This window comes from Acyrthosiphon pisum, chromosome A1 (assembly GCF_005508785.2).
Source record: "Acyrthosiphon pisum isolate AL4f chromosome A1, pea_aphid_22Mar2018_4r6ur, whole genome shotgun sequence".
In the NCBI taxonomy this organism is placed as follows: Eukaryota; Metazoa; Arthropoda; class Insecta; order Hemiptera; family Aphididae; genus Acyrthosiphon; species Acyrthosiphon pisum.
The window spans coordinates 138,593,164-138,615,119 of NC_042494.1; the positions used below are offsets into that span (position 1 = coordinate 138,593,164).

Below are 21,956 nucleotides of genomic sequence, written 5' to 3' on the forward strand. Positions count from 1 at the left end.
TATCATCTTAATGGCCTTGTTTTCAACACTTAATTCTTCTTTCACTTCTTGAAATTCATTAGGTTTCTTTTCAATAGTTTTTGTAATAGTATCTTTAATTTCTTTTTCATTTGCTTCAGTATCTTCTTCTGTGTCTTCTTTAATAATTAAATTACCACTATCTTCAGAATTCTCTGAATCACTAACCTCACTAATACTTTCAGGTATGTCTTGGGTATGTTTTTGTTTCTTTACATTGAGCTCATTAGAAGGTAATTGAGGAGTATCTGAATGAACCTGGGAATGTAATCTATATTTTTGTGCTATTACATCAAAGTAATAATAACACCCTTGGTTTCCATCATAAAATAATCCATTATCCTGTAATTAAAAATACTCATATAAGGCTTTTTAAATTTATATATATATATATATATTGCTATACAAGTAAAAACATTTATTAAACGTACATGTAGGATTACTGATCAGTGTATTTGAATTATATGCTCAATGTGTACACGCATGAAGCAATCTCACATCCATAAATAAGCCACTAATATGTATTAAAAAACTCTCAGTCTCATGCACTTATAATTTTTACATAAATATATTTTTTCAAAGTTAAAGTTAAATTAAATAACTTTTAACTAAGTTACATAACAAGATACATTATTTTTAAGTAACTTTTAACTCAAAGATATGTTTGTCTAGGGCAAAGAATTGTTTCAAAAAGAAAATTGATATTCATACATAGTCGATAGTAGTATAGTAGCTAGGTATATGATCTTAAATATATCTATTCTATAATTGTATAATATTTGTATATAATATTATAATATACCAAACATTGATGGGAAAATAAATTAAACTTACTAAATTATAATAATAGCCAGTCACTTGGTCATAATACATTCCAGTAGTTTCTTCTAATATAAAACGACTTTCTCCTAAACTATACTGATTGACTTGTTTAGAATCTTTAGATTTTTCTTCATCTTCACTACATTCTCCTTCTTCTTTAATTTCAGTTTCTGTTTTTTCTGGGTTATCAACTTCTAGATTTTCAGATTTTTTAACATTTTCCCCGACATTTTCCAATTTTTCAATCTATAATAATAGTAATAATTAACTACTTTTTCTATAGTAAATAATAACAATTAATGTACCTATTGCATGGATTTTTTTTACACGTTAACAACCTCACTCCACTAAATAAGTTTAAAAAGCTATAATACCTTCCTTTAAAAATATAATTTGAAGACAAATTTAATATTATTTTACCTGCCATAAAATATACTTTTACAAAAAAAATGTACCTACTCCTCGATTTTTAATAGTATCTATTTATGTAATTTATTAATTTTTTTTTTGTTTTATAAAAATTAATAGTTTATATAAATTATAATTTGTAAAAATAATTAAATGATTAGTAAAGTCATATTATAATTTATGTGTTAAAACAACAAGAAATAACAAATTTAATAAACTTTTTAGTGTGCGTAGGAAGCCTATTGAGTTCTACATTCTACTATTCAGTCTTCTAAATGAAAAAACAACATTAGGTACGATTAGGTATAAAGAAATATCTAATAGAAATAAAAATGTATAGGTAATATAAGAAATAACAATTTAAAAATTAACAATTTACTTAATTGTTTACTTTTTGAAGTGTTCCAGATGCTCTCGGTTTTACATTTAGTCTTCTGAATTATTTATTAATTATTGATGATTCAATATAGTCTGATGTATTTCATGAATACCATGGTAGAAAAAATGTATTGCATTAATACTCTACAAATATGGTCCATAAAAATGTAATCATATATTTTGCTAACAATTTAAATTACTTTTTAAATTTTTTTTTGATAGTTATTATTGTTAAAATAAAAGAACATTAAATAAATATGTATTTCAAATAGGTATGAAAAAATAGGTACTTTTAATGTTGGTAGGCAATATTTAAAATGTATTTATTTATAACTGATTAATTATTTTATGCTATGTTTTGTTTTAAAAAGTTTTATACTAACTAATTTTTAACCTATTAGCTATTTAATAATTCCTAACTAAGACTGTCAAAGAGAGACTGAGTAATGGTATAATTAATTGTTTTATACCTATTTTTTATTTTTAAAAATTGTATAATAAAGTTTGTTTTGTTTTAATGAAAATCGTAATTTAATATTAATTATTATAAAAAAACCTAATTGTTTATAAATCCTATCAAAGTCACCCCGTTGTACATTTTATGCAATAACTTCTAAACTACTCAACCAAATTTTATGTGGGTCGAGATTAGAATTTCTCTGAAACAAATTGTAGGAGTCAAAAGTTACAAGCACTTTTATATTATTTTGGCTAACTTAGGGTAAAACTATTTCTGTCTCTCGATAAGCATATTTTATACATAATACATATCTCAGTGGCTATTAGAAATCAATAATATTTTCTTGCTATAGGTACATTAATATTAATTTTATACAAAACCATGACCATTAGTGTTAAACTCTATTGTTCATGATAGGTATAAACATTAATTCTGTATTCATTTCATTACCTTTCTTAAATGTTAACAAAAAATATACTTACACTATCTGCTACACCATCAAGATTTGTATTTGATTGAGTTTTTACTTCTACTTGGTCTTTTTTAATGCTTTTGGTGTTGTTAACTATTTCAGCATTTTGGGCAGAGCCTTCGGTTTTAATGTTTGATTTCTGTTGGAAAAAAATTACAGTTTAATGGGTAGGTACATTTAAGAAGATAGATACTTCTGTTTAGCATTGATAAGTGTGTGACACACAACAATGATGCTTGTATGCATGGTAAATTTATGAGTCACACAAAACACGCTAAACTGTGTCTTATGTGAATTGACAAATTGACTATGCATACGGACATGATTCAATATTACCTTGAAGTCGACCGGGTTGCTGTTCTTTATCTTGGCCAACAAATTTTGTTGCCGCTGAAGCATTCGCACGGCATTTTTTAAATATTCATACACTTCCGGATGTTTGTGTTCTAGAAGATCCTTAAACGGGACTTCCACATCGTCCATCACGATTCGGGCGGTATCTATATGATGCCGGTAAATGGACCAAGGGTGGGACGAGTTGATGTAATATTATTATGTGCGATTCACATATCCAACGGATCGCTCGGAGACGGCAAACTCCAGACGACTTCGATGTGAAATAATAGTGAAAGGGTTTTGCCACTTTTGCGAAATGCCGTGCAATATTACTGTCGGTAGTTGATAAAAAAAAAAATTCGCGTTAACAGTCACAGTGTGATATTTTGCACTGACGCACTGTTTATATTTTACTTAGCACGATAAAATAAATTAACGAACACGGGAGCGAATAGAAAAATTGTTTCAAGCACAGACCAAAGCGCGGAGAAAAAGTCCATGCTCTTTGACTGTTTACACATTTTATGCGAATATTATTTATTATTCCCCGGCCCGTGGTGAGAAATCCGAATAACAGCTGACGTACAAACGTTTGGAACCCCTGTCTAAATTGTCCGATCCCGTTCAAAGGTATTTGATAAGAACACGATATTATATTTTTCATTTTTATTATTTTTGAATTTTCTGTGGTTTCTTCGACGAATACATTTCGATAATTTGCGCTCGCGTTGTTCAATAATATTCGGAAATATGGTTGTAACCAACGACCACGAGTTGCCGACATACGAAGAATTGACGGTGGAAGAAGTGCCCATCAGCTCGCCCGGTCTCCGTGCCGCTGCTCATCATATTGGTAATTTTCTTCTTATTATTATTATTACAACTAAACCTATGTCTGTACCATTGTTGGGCGTGGATAATTGTATTTTGTGTGTATACCGTGTTTAGGAAAATATTGCCTGGATGTAAACGATGAGTTTATGATGTGCAAGCAAGAAACTAAAGATCCACGTAAATGCTTGAACGAGGGCAAGGCGGTCACTAGCTGTGCGCTTGAATTCTTCAGGAAGCTGAAAGGCAATTGTTTTGATGAATTTCAAATTTATAGCAACTGTATCGACAAATCCAGTAGTCGCATGGATTTTGAACCATGTCGCAAGACACAAGCGGTGTATGACAAATGCGTGTTTGAAAAAATGGGCATAGAGCGACCTGAGCACGGATTCTTTTGTAAAGCTCGTGTCTACACTGGAAATCGTCCGAAGCCTCCAGTTGAGGAACCACAAGTGTTTGGTGATCTGCCAGTTGGTCTCAAAGACTTTAAAGAAGAAGAACGGCCACCCGCAAAATACGGACAACGTAATTGGTTTATCAAGTAACCTATCTGTATATTTAAAGTTTACAGTTTAATATTATTACTTATTAGTGTTTGTAAAAAAAAAAAAAAAAAACCAGTTATTATTATGAGATCAGAAATTGTATATTCATTTAATTTTCTCGCTGTAGACAATTGAAAGTATAAATATTTTATAAAAAAAAAAATAAATAAATAAAGTATTTATTACATGATTTAGCAATATATAAAATGTTATGAATAAACTGCTCACAAATATTGAACAAAACATTTAAAATTATATACAAGTATAAATAATTGTATACAGAACAATGTTAACAAATATTTTCTATAATGGTGTATTTGAAATATCTAAAAAGTCAAATGTCAATTCGACTGGTCTAACGGATCCAAAAAAGTCAGTAATTGGAACTTTTGCGAGGTCTCTATGAAATAAGTCTATTCTGACCCCCACTGTTGAAATGCAATCTTGTTTAGGACAAACACCCAGCTGAAAAATAAAATAAACTATAGTTATTACATATTACTTATTAGTTATTACTACATCAGCAAAATGTCAAGTATAATTATTGAGAGTGAATATGATCAATTTAAAAATAAGTAAGTATAATCTATTTAAATTTGTTGCAAATAATATACAAATGTAAGAAAATAAATCAACAACTATTATTAATCAGATTCACTAATCAATAATACTTTTCAGCTTAAACACAAAACAGTTGATACAAGCATAAAATATTGAGTTTTGTGTGGAATGCACCACTTAAAAAAATTATTAAGTGTTTTAAATAATATACTACATAATATGTACAAAATATTAAATAACTTACAAAACTTTTCATGCTAATTCGACTTTTCAGTTTAACATTCTCTAAAAATTTCAACGCATAAAATGTGTAACGATCAATTATGTACACTCCAATCGCTGGATCTACATGATGCTGTAATATAAAATTTTTTAATTTTTTTAAATTGTTCAGTAATAAAATAGTAAGCATAAATCTATTACCGAAAGAGAGTCTTCACCCACTAAACTACTAGCCATTGCAAGGATGTTAGGTGAATAAAATTTTTCATACATCGATGAAGCTTGACAAGTATCAATCATGAAAAATATTTCGTGGTATCTGAGAATAAATAACACACTATAATGATATTGATTCATTTCGGTATACTTTTCAAGATTTGTTGGGCAACCATACTATCTTTAATCATGATGATAAAGTTTTTAATTACCTTCTTTTCTGCCACATCTGTTCAAGAGCATCGGCTAACTCTTGGCTGGTAACTTCTTCAGAATCTTGGAACTTTAGAAACCCATCACCCCCGTGGCCAGTAAGGTATATCAAGATGTTGCTTCCTTCATCAGTAAGCAATTGTTTTGAACGAGGTGTATCAGGAGGTAATCGACCCGTCAACAAACGTACAAAGTTTTCAACTGTTACCTAAATATTAAAAAGTTAAAATGAATTGCAAAAGATAAACAAAAGTGAAAAAAACATTTACCTCATAGCCTCTAAAATCGACTTCAACGTCGTCTCCGTAGACATTGAGCTGTTGATCAGCATTATTGAACACGGTCGCAGGACTGGGATTGCGAGGGTTACAGGCCATGTCATCAGCAACCATTAATATTATCTGACTAAATGCATAATATTATTAGAACCAAATTTGAATTTGTCATTAACACATTTCTTACCTATCCGGTATACCAAGACGTTTGACACTTCTGTAAATGGACAAAACATTTGCTACATGCCTGTAATTGAACCAAAATCGTGACGTATCGACCAGAACTGCCCAGTTATTCGAATGATTTGCCTATTACAAAAAATTTGGGTGTGACATTTCATACATGATCGTTGGTCTTTTTTTTATTTAGCATGCTTACCTGACACACATTTATGTTCAAGAAATTCGTACAGACGAGGAACGATAGTAAAAAGTATGATTTCATATTGTGCATGAAATTTAAAAGCAACTGAATTACGAATAAACAATTTGTTTACTTCGGTGGTTTGTAAAATACTTATTTGCCATTTTTCATGTTAAAAGTTAAAAATCACTTACGTTATCCTGTTATCTACGCCGGTTATCTGATAACAGTTACTTGTCTTGTTTGTATCAAGGTGGTTATATATAATATGTATATTTATATATATTATATATTATTATCCGCTTTAGCATAGATTAAACATACATGGCTTTGGTTCATAGATGATTCATAGATAATATAGAAATTCGCTAGATTAAACAGTTTAAAATTATCCCACATTATCCCGCACCGGGATAATGAACCATGTAAATGATCCAAACATCCCGGTGCATTATTTTTCACACCGGTTTAGTCTATCAAATTTCTACAATCTATGCTTTGGTTTGTAACACGGAAACACGGATAGTCGTATAAATATATTTTTATGTCTATGCACGGAAGAGTCAAGACGCCATGCAATATCCATGCAATTAATTATATCTTATTTATTATTTAATGTCTCCGTCTAACACGTTACACACGTACCTACCATATACGACATACTGGACAGTGGACATAGCAAATTTTCGTTCACAACTCACTAGTTTCAAATTTAAACTTTCAATAGTGTGCTGTTAGTTTTTATATTAGAGTGAATTGACCTATCATTAAACTTATAGGTGAGAAAATTATCTGTGCTTGAAAGGACGCTACACCCGCATGTGTTGTCTCCGTCTTACAAATGTAAAACATTGCAAAAACATTTTTTGCGCAGGTGAGAACCACTCAGGCTGTAGTCCAAGCTAAGCAACCAAATGTTCACATTATAAAGAGGAAAAAATTGACTGTGCATTGTCGTTTTTTTTTTCGATATCAAAAATAAAAATCAGGTAAGTGGATGTCGCTCTGCTGTACAGTAGATAACAAGTGGGTCATTGTATAATGGTTGTATTGGACTTGAATTCAATGATATACATAATATCATTGTATAAGAAAAACGATACTGAGCGGAGACGGTTTGTCAGTCTGGATATTTTATATTTTGTTATTATTTATTTTATCATGTAAGTTGAATTAATATTAAAATATTAAAATTTTTTATTCGTTTCTATGGTGATAAACAAAGCGTTAGAAATTAAAATCCCATTTTTAGCGTTTTTTCGTAATTTTCCATTGGTTTTTCCCGTGGCATTAAATAACTATTGAGAAAATCGAAAAATGACCTCTTTAAAGTACCATCTTGATCCAATTTGCTAAAGGATAAGGTACTATATGTTGAAATCGAAATACTCCTTTTGGAAGAAATTTTGTATACAGGATATAAAAAGAAGAAAAAAAAATAAATAATAAACACCATTGTAAAAACAATAGCTTCCTCGCTCCGCTTAGAATTTAAAAGTTATTCATGTTTGAAAAACTCGAAATTTTCAAAATGTTTAGACTTGTATAACTCTATTTTTAGTTTTGATATATGTTTTACATTTGTAAGACGGAGACAAAACGTCAAAACACTCGGGTGTAGCTTATCCTTTTAAGCGTCGATGATTTTTTAATATTTTAATTTTCAATTGATATATTATGAGCATTTTTAATATATTACATACGCATTCATGCTTGAAATTTAAAATATTGAAAAACCACCTTGACACATTATTAATGAATTTTATTGAGTAGGTACCTATTATTTTTAAGTTTTACACAAGTATTTTTCCTTTTATCGCAGTTATCGTATTTCTTAGATATGTTTTGATTCGCTACAAATTTTAAAAGATGCAATCATTTAATTCAATGGAGACTGGTATAGTTGCATGAATCTGAAGGAGTTTGATGTTAAGACACTTTGGCCATGGGGGTATCTAATAAAATGGTCGTAAAATATCTAATACAGTGGCGGGTAGTTGGGATAGTTTTTTGGTAATTTGTTCGATAATTTTCTATTGTTAGTAAGTTGATCTTTTAGTTCTTACAACCTTACTGCATAGCCACATACCTACGTAACCAACATTAAGTTTACTAATCATTTATTAATTAAATAATATATTTAAATATTTGGTATAATCATAGTCACAAATAGGGGGGGAGGGCTGAGGGGAGTTAGTCCCCCCCAAATGTTAGTCAAGTCCCCCCAGTTCAAAATCTAGTAATTAGTTCTAATTTTTATATTCTGTGGTACTAAGCAATATGGCCTATGGGGAAGAGGGCTTGAGTCCCCCCAAAAAATTTAGTCAATTTGCGCCTATGGGTATAATAATTGGTAAGACTTATCATTTATCTAGATGTTTCATTTCCTAGTAATAGCTATACATACTAACTTTATGTTTAAGTATAACTCAAGTTTTTCAGTTTCACCAAAAAAACTAAATCAATTTTGTCAAAAACCGGTTTTGTGTAAAAAAACCCGTTATAAAAATAGTTTTACTTAAGTAAATTACCTATAATGTATCTATAATAGGCTGATAGACAGTAAGATTCTCTCAGAATCGTTTTTCGTATGCAATGATTTATTATTGAATATTTGAATTCAAATTCAACACATACATACTACTACAATAGTCAATACCTAACTTACTCGTCAGTCGTCAACGACGAGGTACACTCGACAGTCGACACCCACAACTGTACATCAGAGTGGTTACCAACTTTTCCCCTGCTGTTTAAAATATTTTAATCACAAATCAAGCAATAAAAGTATGTGTATATATTATGATCAATACATTTATTATTGTCTCGATGCTCAATTCTATATTTCTATGTAGTTACTACTTACTAGTGTATACTATAGGTACCCATAAAAACGGGTAAAAATGAATTCACCTGTATAATTAATAATTATTTTTGATATTTTTATTCAACTACTACAACTGTCTACTACAAAATGTTTTCACGGAATTAGAACTCTTTAACTCGTATATTTCTGTACCGTTGTATTTATTTAGTTGTTCTATAACCTATATATTGCGGTTATTTCAACTAAAAATATATAAACAAATTTCACTACGAAAAACAGGTATTGTATACCTAAGTAGTAACTATATAAAGTAGCTACCGTACATTTTCGATTAGTGATTGTAACTAAATAGTAAATACAATGCTTAATGTAACTATACAATATTTTTGTTAGACCTATATAAAGTAGTTAGGTATCTTACATTTTTCCTTAGTTGCTGTAACTTAACACATTGCTTGACTACAAAACTACAAAACCTTGTTGTCAGGACTGTATAAATTAGGTAGGATATATTCGATATGAGAAACGCAAAAACTCCTGCCAGCTATTCCGGTGAGATTTGATCTGGCTACCACAATCCTACCAATGATTTCCTACTTTACGCTTAACCTAGGTATTGAGACACCTACTGAATTATTAATTGTGGTCGATATTTTAGCATTTAAGCTGATTCGACGCTGCGATGTGGATAGGCGCAATCGAATCTGCAGGCTTTAAATAAAATTTGGGGGGAGGGGTGAAAACAGATTGTCTAAGGTGCTGAAATATTTCAAATCTAAAAACCAACATTTTCGACTACTCAACCAAAAATCTTTCGTGGGGTCAAACTTAAAGTTGTTGTGTTTGTCTCGTCAGGAGTCATTGGTACAAATGCTTACTGATGATATTCTGAAATGTAGACTTAATCTTTAACGGCTTTAAGCTAATGGTGGGCTGGGAGTCAATCGAAATCCCAAATCTCTAAAACACTTATAAATCGAGATATTTCAAATACAAATTTATTGGAATAGTTTGATAAAATTTACCAAATTTAAAATTTAAAAATGTATAAAATGTTCAATTTTTATAGCCAAGGATTGAAAATTTAAAACATAGTTCCACGTAAATACGTTAATAATTAACTACTTATATTCACAAAAATATTATCATAAAATATATATATTAAGAAAATGCATTGATTCGAAGAAATCATGAAAATATGTATGCATTTTCTGATCTAACCAGTGACATCGGAAGATATAGCGGGGCCCTGGGCAAATAATGTTTTTTGGGCCCCAACTTTAAAGGGGGGCCCTCATCATTAAGCGGGACCCTAGTGGGGCAATGTGCAAATGCTCAGTATAATCCCCCTAGCGCTGCCACTTGCCCTAACCCGTTAAATCTTAAATGTGCAAACATTTACAAAATAACATTTCGTATTTGAATTATAAATAACACAAAACAAATTTTGAAATGCACTTTTCAAATTTCTCTAAATGTGAAATACCTATATAAAATAAAAATGTTTATAGATGTCAAATAGGTATCTATTATAGGCCCGCTGCTAGGGTACAAGCAAGTCATTAAATAAATATGGGTAAAGGAAACCGTAATTATATTTTTCTCTTTAGTACCGAAAATATCTAACGAGGGGCCTGTTTCTATTTTCTTCCTAAGTCCTAGCCAAAGACATTTCGATAAATAAATTGTGAACAAAGTATAATAATTAATAAAAAGGTAGGTCGTATCACAGAAATGGACAATTATGTAACTTTACATCTAAAAATCACTTTTAGACTTTGGTTTGTAGCTTATTATAGCTATACGTCATACAATGAATTATAATTTATAAATATGAAATAGGATCAATGATTATTGTAGTACCTACATTTTACTTTAGCTATAAGTTTCAAGCACCTAAACAACGAATAATATGTAGGTATAAAATGAATGAGTTTAATTATTATTTTATTATAATAATATATACTTCACTGTAATAACAATTTATTTTGTTACGGGTTGGTCGAAACTACAAAATACAAATTAATCGATTTTAAGTAGGCCGAAGATCGTTTAATTTCCTTTTCATGTATTCTTCAAGCTGTGAGTAATCAACTAATGTATTTTGTATGAGTTCTTTCAGCACAATAGGCCATTCCTGTTCTAATAAAATCAGCTTTGCCATTGCTAGACACGTAGTGTTGATCAATGAATTGAAATGGACTAATCCTTTGTGTCTCCAGATACATTCATCCTAAAAAATACATACCTATTATTTTATTTGCAATTGTAAATTTAATTTAAATATAGGCGTTATGTATATTTTATAAAATGTTAAGTCAAAAGCATTATCAACTTAGAGTAGTGGAGTACTATTGGTTGATCGCAAACTGTGGAGTGTAGACGCAAAGTAGGACGTAGATACTAGGTACAACGAGTTTGATTCTTTGTTTAAATATAATTATTCTAGTAATACCTATACTTTGAAGATCTTTAAACTGATTAATAAATCAAATGAGTTAAAATTAAAAATTAATTATTTTTACAAAGGAAACCAAGTTCCGCTCGAAACAGTTAATAATAATAGGTTATAGGTACCTATAAACTATAATCTACACAAATGTGAACGATACGAGTGGGCGGTTGGGCCCTTCACTGTAATATATACACTATAATATTATGTGTATCGCAGCTCCTGATGAAATTCCCACAAACAACACTTATGTAAATAATTAAGAAATACGAAATTTAACATCTACCTGAGCATTTCCGTTTTTACGCCATTGCAATGCTTCTTTGCAAACAACATTGCGTAAAGCTGGATCCGACGACTTTAACCATTTACACGCGCTTTCTTCGGCACTATAATCTAGTTGCAATTTATTGAGCAACGGTGTCAACAATGATTCCGGAAGTGAGCATAAAACCAAATTACTAAGTCCCTTGAAAGTATCCATTGATTTGGTTATTTGAGGTTCATCCACCTGCGAATAAGTCAACAATTTAAATACCTACCTTACATTTAATTTATATTTTATAGTTTTTTTTTATACCTCATTGTCATTAACAAATTTTAATCCCCAGTGAGATAACCTATAAATTGCATAAGAATGCCACTCTTTTCGTGTAATAGGGTTTCCATCTTCATGTATGTACAAAGAGACTAATCCTTGTAAATCAGCCAGAGCATTCAACTGGCCCAGGCAGTAAATATTTGTGTCACGAAAAAAATAATTTTCCGCGTTGGGAAACCGATTTTTGATTTTAGAAAACACTGGTACCAGAGAATTGAAACTAACATAATTGAATTTAATTGTAGAAACATCGTTTGATTTTGATTGATTCCAAGGTTTGTCTATATACCGTAAGCTGCCCTGCCCGTACACATTTAAGAACTTTCCCGTTATTTCTACTAAATAATCACCACCTGTAAACCAAAAGATCATATTAAAATATTATTCATATTCACAACCAAACTTTGATACTAAAATTAATGTAATTTCACTATAATGTAAATATATACACTATTTTTTAAGTTTTTAACTCAGAGGCCTTATCATTATTATAATATAAATATTATCATATTAATATTATAAAATATTAATATAAATAAATAAAATAGTTGAGCATGTGAGCAGAGTATCGCTGTGCTATAGATTAGGTGTCATGTGGGTCACTGTAATGGGTATTATATCATTGTAGGTATACGAAAAACGATTCTAAGCGAAGACGGTCAATAAACCTATATGACTAAGTATATTTATTTTTATGATCTTACCTATTGCTATAAAAATATTTTATTTTACTATTAAAACAATTAATTGGTGTTTAACGAAAACATAGTAATTGAAAATGTCGTTGTGAGCTTAAACTTTAAAATTTAATAATAAACTTTAAATGTTTAAAGTATTCACGAATAGTATCTTTAAAGTGCAACAAAATAACTAAATTCGTAATTCTTCGTTTAAATATTATATGATTTCGTCCAAATTTTAACTTAAAATATATATACAATTTTTTAAAAACCTATGGTTATATATTTTTTAGATTTTTTGTTTACAGTATAAACTACTTGTGAGAAATCTTGTTTGAAATTTTTAATCCTTAGCTATAAAAATTTAAAATTAAATAATTTCTTAACTTATAAATAATTTGCAAATATTCGTGAATTTTGTCAAAACATTAACTTTTAACGCATATGAAAAAAAAAATTGTGGACCATGTATATTTAATATTTTTAAACTACTATTATAACAACTTATAATAAACCTTGTGTTATATTTTCAAGCTTTTGAAAACTACTGAGAACTTTTATTTTGACCTCTCGAATGCACTAACTACCAATTTAAGTATCTACAGATTAATAATATAATGTATAAAGCGGTCAAACCTTGCTCTTTATTTTTATCTTTTAAATTGGAACCATTGCCCTTTGGTTTTGGTCTAGATGTTGATGGTCTAAAACTATTTTCTTGCTGATCACTTATTATAGGAGCTGACATTCTAGGATTAGCACTTTTTATTGGCCGAGTATTGATAGCTGGCTCTTTGGTGATTTTTTCTTCTGAAGATGATTCACAACTGCTACTGGTGTCATCGCTACTAGACGCGTCCACATTGCCTAAGCTGGAAACACTCCTTTTACTTTGTACGCTTTGGTCAGACGGATACAATTCTAAGCTACTGCTATCGTTTTGTCTAAATTCAGATTTTCTTTTGGAAGTTGGACTTTGGTTAAGATACTGGTTCAATATTGGTGGTAGTCTAGTGACAGGTTCTGTGTCGCTTTTGTCGGTAGTTGGACGACGGCATAGCTTCTTTTCGACAAATGTACGATTCTTGTACAAAAAGTACATTTTCTTTTTCCGTTGTTCTGCAGTTGCTGTTTCGTGGTTATCTTCCAACGAATTTTTACATAACGCAGAATCACTTTTAGTACCTATAAAATCATAATGATTTTTTGTTTGATAATTTTTTTAATTGCAATACAACCGATTATCAAATAATATTTTTATTTTAACTGAAGTAGGTATAGATACGAGTTAATTATAACTTTTTTCTACTGTTTGATGTTTATAAAACTATAAATTATTTAAGATGTATAAATATTGTTATTTAAGCTATTGTAATTTCTAAGACGGCAGATATATTTTAACAAGTATATTATAATTTATAATATTAAGTCAGTATTAAAGTTAAACATGTTTTAAAAAATGTAAAATACAAAGTACAAGATGGTACGTGTATAATTAATTTTAATAGTTCAGTAACTAGGCTATATAACAAAAACTATTATAGTTAAAAAAAATGTATATATATATATATATATATATATATATATGTTATATGTATAAATAATATACATATTACATATACCTAATCACAAATTACTACAACACAATAGAAGCTCATATTATATTATATATAATATTATTATTATTTATAATAATTGGTATTTGGTGGCGTTCTCAAACATTTTCAATTGTGGGTGGAGGGAGGGCGATGTTATAAATAGTAATACATTTAAAGAAATTGTGGTGATAATACAGAAGACAAAAAAGTGGGCGAATGGGTGTCACTCTACTGTACAGTATGTTACAAGTGGGTCACCGTAATGGATGGTGTTAAATTTGAATTCAATGATATAATATTTTTCGTTTTTCTCGGCACTTTTGAAAATTACTGGGCATTTAAAATTATGACCTCCTCAATGCACCAACAATATTCACTTTCCCATCGAACAAGATACTGAAGTAAGTTGAAAATCGAAGCATTATTTCTACTACTTATTGTGTACACAGACACAAAAAAAAAATAAAATAAAAAAACACACATCATTGCAATTGTGTCAATATTATCCCTAACCACCTCCACTGGGCACGTCACGAAGGTCAGTGTATGTTTTATGATTTTAAATATATTCTATAATGAATTATTACTTAGATTACATATTATTATAATTATAATAAACATCTGTAGATGATTATTAATTATTATTGATAGGTACTTATTTTGAAATCCAATAAATTATAGAACAATTACCAATAATATGTTAATATAACCGAGGTATAATAAGTTATATAACTATAAACTGCTCACCGTCTTCTGTTTCCGTTGAGCTCCTTAGATCCTTCAGTGAAGTTGCTAAATTGGGATACACACAGTGCTGAGAACGCATTTGTTCCCAATTCGATTTTGCATTGTATATTATGTTATCGCGACCTTTTTTCCCTGGCTCTTGCATGGAATTTGCTGCGACACATTTAAGACTTTCACGAGTTTCCTTCCAAATCACAGCAGTGCGTCTCATCTGATCGGTCACCTGAGTACGATTCAGTGCTTGAAGCTGAGATAGATGCGATACCAAGAACGATACACACTCGTCTACAGCCGACACGGGATTGTTATCAATTGCTAATTCTTGGAGCTTATTTAAATTCACTAAACTCGGCATATCGTCAATGCTATTTAATATTGTATAAATAAAATTGGGACATTAGATTAGGTTATTAATATTTGAGTAGGTAAATCAAACATTCAAACTTACGTGTTAATTTCATTGTTGCTTAAAAAAAGTTTCGTTAATTGTGGAGTCTCTGAGAAACCCAAAAGACATTTTAAACGATTTCTTCGGAGATTAAGTTCCCGTAACGATCTCAGGCCGGCAAGGTCCAACGAACCCAATACTTTGATTTGATTACCCGCCAAATTTAAAACTTTTAATTCTCCTTGACTTTGCAATCCACCTACTTGAGTTAGTTGGTTACCATGCAAGTCTAGAACTTCTAATCGATGTAATGTTTTCAAACCCTCGATACGTTTAATTCTACATAATAAAAGGAAGTTACGATAAATAAGATAATATATTATTTAACAAATGTTGGTAAAGTAATAACAGAAATTAATAGATACGTAAATACTTGCCGATTTTTTCCTAACAAAAGAACACGTAGATTGTTCAAGCTTTCGAGACCTGTAATTCTCTCCAGTTGATTTCCATAAACGTCCAAGAAAACTAGTCTAGATAGACCAGCTCCAGATATACCTTCTAATTTTGTCAATAAATTGTGTTGCATTGATAACAGTCGGAGTCGAGCTTCGCCGGTAATCACAGGGACGCTCATCAGACCTCGTCTTGTGCATGAAAAAATTAGAAAATTATAAATGCATGTACTATTGTATGTGTTATTAAAATGAAAATAAATAAATACCTATCCAAACTCATTCGTTCTGGATTACGACTCTTGACACATTGAGACCTAGTTGCTTGAATTTTTCCATCAGTCAGTGTTTGTAATGACACCAAATTAGTGTTGCTCATGTTTTCATTTAGATTATTGCTATTGCTTTAAAAATAACAAAATTAATTAGTAACCACGTATCTACTTTTTGTGCAGACTGTATATATTTTGAAATTAATTACAAATTATAATACATAAATATTATATAGTATTACTTAACTACAGATGATCGTTTCTGATGAAGTCGAGGCTGCAAAGCTGCGGGTAGTAATGGAATGTTGGTGCATGTTTGTCTACGCTGTGGATTTAAACTGACATCGGTGAGTTCTGTATTGTTTATTCCAAATATGGCAAAATCGGGGTTCTCGTGCTTTGAACATTGAACAAGAACAATAAACAAACACTAATTTAAATATTCTAAACTAAATATTATAGGAGTTATAGGGGGGGTTATAATATTGTAAATATAAACGTTTATTTAATGTATTTATTTTATTATTTATTATGTAAATTTAATAACATAATAATAATAATAATAATAATATTATTATTATATACTATATATTATATGCAGGTATAATAATATATGAGTATTAATATAATCGTACTTACGTTCAAAATTCCGTTGTTCGGCGACATAAAATCAGCCATTTGTGTATTTGTCGCCATAGCAAAGTACCTATAGCGTGTGTGTAGTCATTTCGATTTGTATAAAAGGGTTCTAGCACGGCACCATGGCATGATTGTTCTGCCAGGCCCCTTCTACTTATAATAAAACTTGGTCGATTTTTATTTACACACAACAAAGGTCGGCGACATCCCTACCATGCCAAAAACTGATTTATTATATACAAAAAATACATATACATTATAATATGTATATTATATAGTTTGTATTTTCCTATTTTACTGCAACGTCATATCAACCAAATTTTCAAACCAATCTTAACCTTAGTAGACTATTCTTAATAATTTTATATAAATCATACTACCTAAATAACAACAAATTAATTTTCCCTGCTCTTTGCCTCTTCTTCTTGCCAAAATCAATGTTCTAGTCCCACATACAGTCACACTCTTTCTACATACCAAATACTTTGGTGAGTATTCCAATAGTAATGGGAAAAATAACCCTCTGCTTAGATTACCTGCCAAACAATGTTTTACTAATATGTACAATATTTATTTATTTATTTATAAACGCCTGAAAAGTTCAAGTACAGTATAGGCAAATAAGATTAAAATAACATAACTATACATAAATGGTTTTAACAGAGCCTAATATCAATTTATTAATTTAAATATTAGTATTAACTATCAATATAGTATATTAAGTACCTAGATAATTAATTTTGTTTAATTTAATTTTATTTTATTTGTAAATTATGTGTCTGTAACACCATTGGTCATTAGCGAATAGCGATCAGTTAGTAAATAACAAAACAAAAAATATTTCAACTAAAAAAGGTGGTAAGTGGATGTCGCTCTGCTGTACAGTAGGTTACAAGTGGGTCACTGTATAATGGATAATATTAAATTTGAATTCAATGATATAATATCACTGTATAAGAAAAACGATTTTGAGCGGAGATGGTATGTCAGTCTAGGTATAAGATATATTATATACTTATCTATAGTATTAAAAAAAAATTGACCAATAATAGGTATCTATAATAAATTCCACAATAATCATATCACAATATTCATTATGTACTTGTAACGCGTTATATATCAACAACAAACCGTGGTACTATCATATAGATATATAATAGTATACTTTAGAAGTTTCAAGTACCCACGAATAATATTATACAATCACAACAAAATAACTAAAATAGTTATTCCAGGTTTTTTAATATATAATTTTGTCTAAATTTGAGTTCAAGATGACTACCTATAAAAATAAACTGTGCTTATGTATTTTTTAGATTTTTTGGTAACAGAATTAACTACTTACGTGGAATCTTGTTTTAAATTTTCAATCCTTAGATATAAAAGTTGAACATTTTATAAATTTTTAACTACGAAATAATTATTCAATTTTAAATTTTATAAATTTTGTCAAAATTTGATCTTTAAATGCTTATAAAAAAAAAATTGTACCTTTGTTTTTTTAATATTTTTCAACTGCTATTGTAAAAATATATCAAGAGCCTTGTGTTAAATTTTTACTTTTTGGCCCATCGGATAAAACTTTATTGATATTTATAGAAATAAAACTAAAAAAATTGAATACTGACAATGTCCGTAGATATTTTTTTTTTAAAAAACGGTAGACAAACTTATGAGGAATCTTGTATTACATTTTCCATTTTAGGTTTAAAAAGAAAATTTTTCATGAATTTCTAACTAAAAATAATTTGCAAATTTTCACCATTTTTACGTATTTTGTCAATATTTGAACTTAAGATGCTTATAAAAAATAAATTGTGTCTATGGATTTTTAATTTTTTTTCATCTGCCTTTGAAACAATATAATAGGAACCTTCTATTAAATTTTCAAGCTTTTTTAACCAACAAATAAAATTTTATTGATATTTATAGAAAAAAAAACTAATAAAAATGGCAATTTATGTCCGTAAACAGCTCAAAATAAATCAAAATATTTGAAAAATGTTATGGTGTATAGAAAATGCTAATATTAACATTCAGTCAAAATTTTATGCACCTACGGTCATTAGTTTTAGAGTTGCACCAAAAACCAAAATCGATTTTCTCGAAAACAGATTTTGTGTAAAAATTCCCGTTTTTCCTTAATTTTTCTTTTGTTTTTCACGTCGCTTTTGAAAACTACCGGAAAATTTTACTTTTTACCCCCCAAAAGTACCAACTAGATTCACTTTATTGTGAGAAAACATGCTGTTGAAGAAAATCTAAGTACTTTTACTGTTTTACTGTCCTAAAAGGTGATGACATTATGACAGACACAAAAATGAAAATTAAAAAAACACACATCATCATCATTGTAAAATATGCGTAATTTACATTTAACGGACTTTAAGGGACGGTAAATTCTCATTAACTCATATAGCCTTTCTGCAGATATTAATACAGAAAAAAATTAATTTTTTTTAGGTAAATAGCTATGCATAAAATACGTAATACGTATAAAAAATATATGAACATTTAAATGTTTACGATATTGGATTATCGCCGTGGAATTAACAATTTTCATCTATCAATTTTTGATGTTTTGTTGTTATTCAAAAACGAATAACTGTAGAAACTCGAAATTTTCATCAAGTGTTAGGGGGGCTGGAGCGTAATTCATTCTAAGGAGTAAAAACTAGGCATTTTATATTTCAGTTTATATGGGTCTTGTGAATGTGTTGAAAGTAAATGTGTGTAATTCGTAGTAATGATCACGATGTATAGGGGCATCATAGTGACCGGATATGTAAGTAAAGATTCACTTTCCTATCAGAAAAGGTACTGTTGAAGAAAATCCAAGCACTTTTACTGTCCTATAAGGTGATGACAGATAGAAAAAAAAATTTTTTTAAAAAAACACACATCATTGTAAAATCAATACATTCATCGTTCCACTCAGAATCTAAAACTAGATTTTAAATATTTTCTATAAATAAACAGAACTTCGATTTATTTTTATGAATCTTAAAATAATTATTTACTTCTTAGTTCAATATACCTATAATATATCGAACTATCGAAGTATAATATATATATTGAATATTGATTACATATTTTTTACTGAGTAATTTATATACGAGTACATAATTATAATATTTATTTACTACCTACCTATCTACGCAAAATAAGGTAGGTACCTATAATGTTAATAAACATTTTAACATTCATCGACAATCAGAATACATAGGTATGACGTAAAATAGAATATTACGTATGCTTATTATTAAAACAAAATCTCTCCATTTTGTTCCGTGTAAAAGGCTTAAAAATATGATTAAGTGTACCTTTGTGTCACTTTAAAGTGTCATCATCATAATGTATTAATGACCATGGTTTAAGATAGACCGGTTGCGTCTTATGTTAAGCTTAATGACAAAGTGACCATGCAATGTAGGTAATCATATTATGACAGTGCCATCCACCGTTGACTTCTATATGTTTACTAAATTGTGCTGAAAACAGTTATTGTTTTTACAATGTATTTTAATATTATGTTTATTTACTATTTATAATCTCTCATAGGTATCTCAATTATTCATTATCACTAGATAGCGTTAAGAGCTAGTAAATTGACATGAGCATTTCCTCCTGACACTATTTGTCGTTCGACACGTAACCATTCTATCTTAAACCATGGTAATAACGGGACATATTAGGTAAGCGTTTCCCAAACTGTGTACCGTGGTAACCAAGTGCAGCACGAGATGTTTCGTATATTAGTTTTTCTTTTAAAACCGAATCTTATAAAAATGCGTGTCATGATTCTCGGCCTACACTGCAACTAAAACTAAATACCGCGACCGTCTCAATACGCAGAACCTACTATAACCTGACCTCCGACTCCAGTAAGTTGTCAATAATAAAACTTGACATTTCCAAACTTTGAGAACATAAGGAGTCATTTATACATCTCATTAGTAATAAATTTACAATGTAACTTTATGTTTAAGAAAAAATGCAAGTTTTAAGCAAAACCTGATCATTCATCAGTGATCAATGTCGATTTTTTTTTTTTGGAGAAACTCAAAACCACAGATACATTAAAATGTCCATTGAATGTTTATTCGAGGGTACTTAAAACTTTTGGTTGTATTTAATTCACACAATGACATAAATTATTATTATTCAAGTTCAATGTTTTCGATAAGAATTAATTCAACTTACTGTATAAGTAGTAATCAATAGTAAAACAAATAACTTTATTAGCAATAATGTCATAAAATATATATTGTTACATTCAAACCACTCAAATTCTTTCACATATTAATAAAATAAACGAATTTATTACGTTTTTTTAATAGCATTTTTATGCAACTCTTTTCTAATCATTTTATTTTATTTTACAGTATTGATAGATACAATTATGAGATACTGATAAAATAACCTTAACCACACCTGTAGCTAAATTGCCTATCTATTACGCCGTGTGATATGGATATACATAATAATAATATGTTAATAATAGTAGGTATACTTAATTATAAAATATTTTTACGTTTTAGAAAAAAATAATATCATTTGAGTTAGGTACTTAGATACAAGAAACATATATATCAAAAGTGTTACCTATAATTGTCGATATATAAAATAAGTAAAACAGTTGATGGTAATTTATTTTAATTGTACTGACCTTATAACCGTTACGAAAAAGGGAACAGTCTTTGTTGTATCATAATATTATAATATTATATTTTAAGAAGACGTCGCACACGCATGTGTTGTCTCCGTCTTACACGCACCTATGACTTAATTTTCGTCCACTAATTTGAATAGGGTGCTGTCAGTTTTGATATTAGTGTTTATTGGCCTATATCCAACTTAAGGTAACAACGTTATCTGTGTTCTCTCGATGGTTTTTAAGGATATTTTTATTTTTAAGTGAGTTATGAGTATGTAAAACATTAATATTTGAAAATGCTCATTATTCTACTTAAAAATTCAAATATTGTAAAAACCATCGTGAGAACACAGATAATGTTGTTACATAAAAGTTTGGCAATAGGTCAATTCACTGTAATATCAAAACTGACAGCACCCTATTGAAACTGGTGAACAACAATTTTCTATGTTGTCCGTGAGTAAGATGGACACAACACATGCGAGTGCGACGTCCTTTTAAGACCGAAGTACTTAT

The 21,956-nt window shown here is 29.4% G+C and overlaps 4 protein-coding genes across 4 annotated transcripts in view; 1 reads left to right on the top strand and 3 right to left on the bottom strand.

Annotated features, from left to right (window-relative positions):
• The window catches only part of LOC100158843 (angiogenic factor with G patch and FHA domains 1), a 15,858-nt gene extending 12,457 nt beyond the window's left edge, over positions 1-3,401 (bottom strand). The window contains exons 1-4 of the mRNA XM_008189952.3: positions 2,895-3,401; positions 2,569-2,697; positions 853-1,086; positions 16-360 (exon numbers count right to left, since the gene is read on the bottom strand). Of these exons, the coding sequence (XP_008188174.1) occupies positions 16-360; positions 853-1,086; positions 2,569-2,697; positions 2,895-3,041 (855 nt within the window). The 5' untranslated portion in view covers positions 3,042-3,401. The remainder of the gene's footprint in view (positions 1-15; positions 361-852; positions 1,087-2,568; positions 2,698-2,894) is intronic.
• Positions 3,402-3,424: 23 nt separating this feature from the next.
• Positions 3,425-4,366, top strand: LOC100167023 (NADH dehydrogenase [ubiquinone] 1 alpha subcomplex subunit 8). The gene is made up of 2 exons (XM_001942951.4): positions 3,425-3,747; positions 3,843-4,366. The coding sequence occupies exons 1-2, from the start codon at positions 3,645-3,647 to the stop codon at positions 4,271-4,273; spliced, it is 534 nt and encodes a 177-aa protein (XP_001942986.1). The 5' UTR covers positions 3,425-3,644; the 3' UTR covers positions 4,274-4,366.
• Positions 4,367-4,436: 70 nt separating this feature from the next.
• LOC103310728 (putative GPI-anchor transamidase) lies at positions 4,437-6,325 on the bottom strand. The gene is made up of 7 exons (XM_008189951.3): positions 6,140-6,325; positions 5,948-6,069; positions 5,755-5,890; positions 5,485-5,693; positions 5,258-5,375; positions 5,079-5,189; positions 4,437-4,738 (listed from the first exon to the last, which is right to left on the bottom strand). Exons 1-7 carry the CDS (start codon positions 6,212-6,214, stop codon positions 4,577-4,579), a joined length of 933 nt encoding a protein of 310 aa, XP_008188173.1. The 5' UTR covers positions 6,215-6,325; the 3' UTR covers positions 4,437-4,576.
• A 4,554-nt stretch (positions 6,326-10,879) lies between these two features.
• LOC100162922 (leucine-rich repeat-containing protein 49) lies at positions 10,880-17,277 on the bottom strand. Its single transcript, XM_001942574.5, has 10 exons — positions 16,784-17,277; positions 16,387-16,541; positions 16,142-16,276; positions 15,855-16,064; positions 15,478-15,756; positions 15,030-15,394; positions 13,321-13,869; positions 11,984-12,357; positions 11,690-11,914; positions 10,880-11,184 (listed from the first exon to the last, which is right to left on the bottom strand). The coding sequence occupies exons 1-10, from the start codon at positions 16,838-16,840 to the stop codon at positions 10,984-10,986; spliced, it is 2,550 nt and encodes an 849-aa protein (XP_001942609.3). The 5' UTR covers positions 16,841-17,277; the 3' UTR covers positions 10,880-10,983.
• Positions 17,278-21,956: the final 4,679 nt, after the last annotated feature.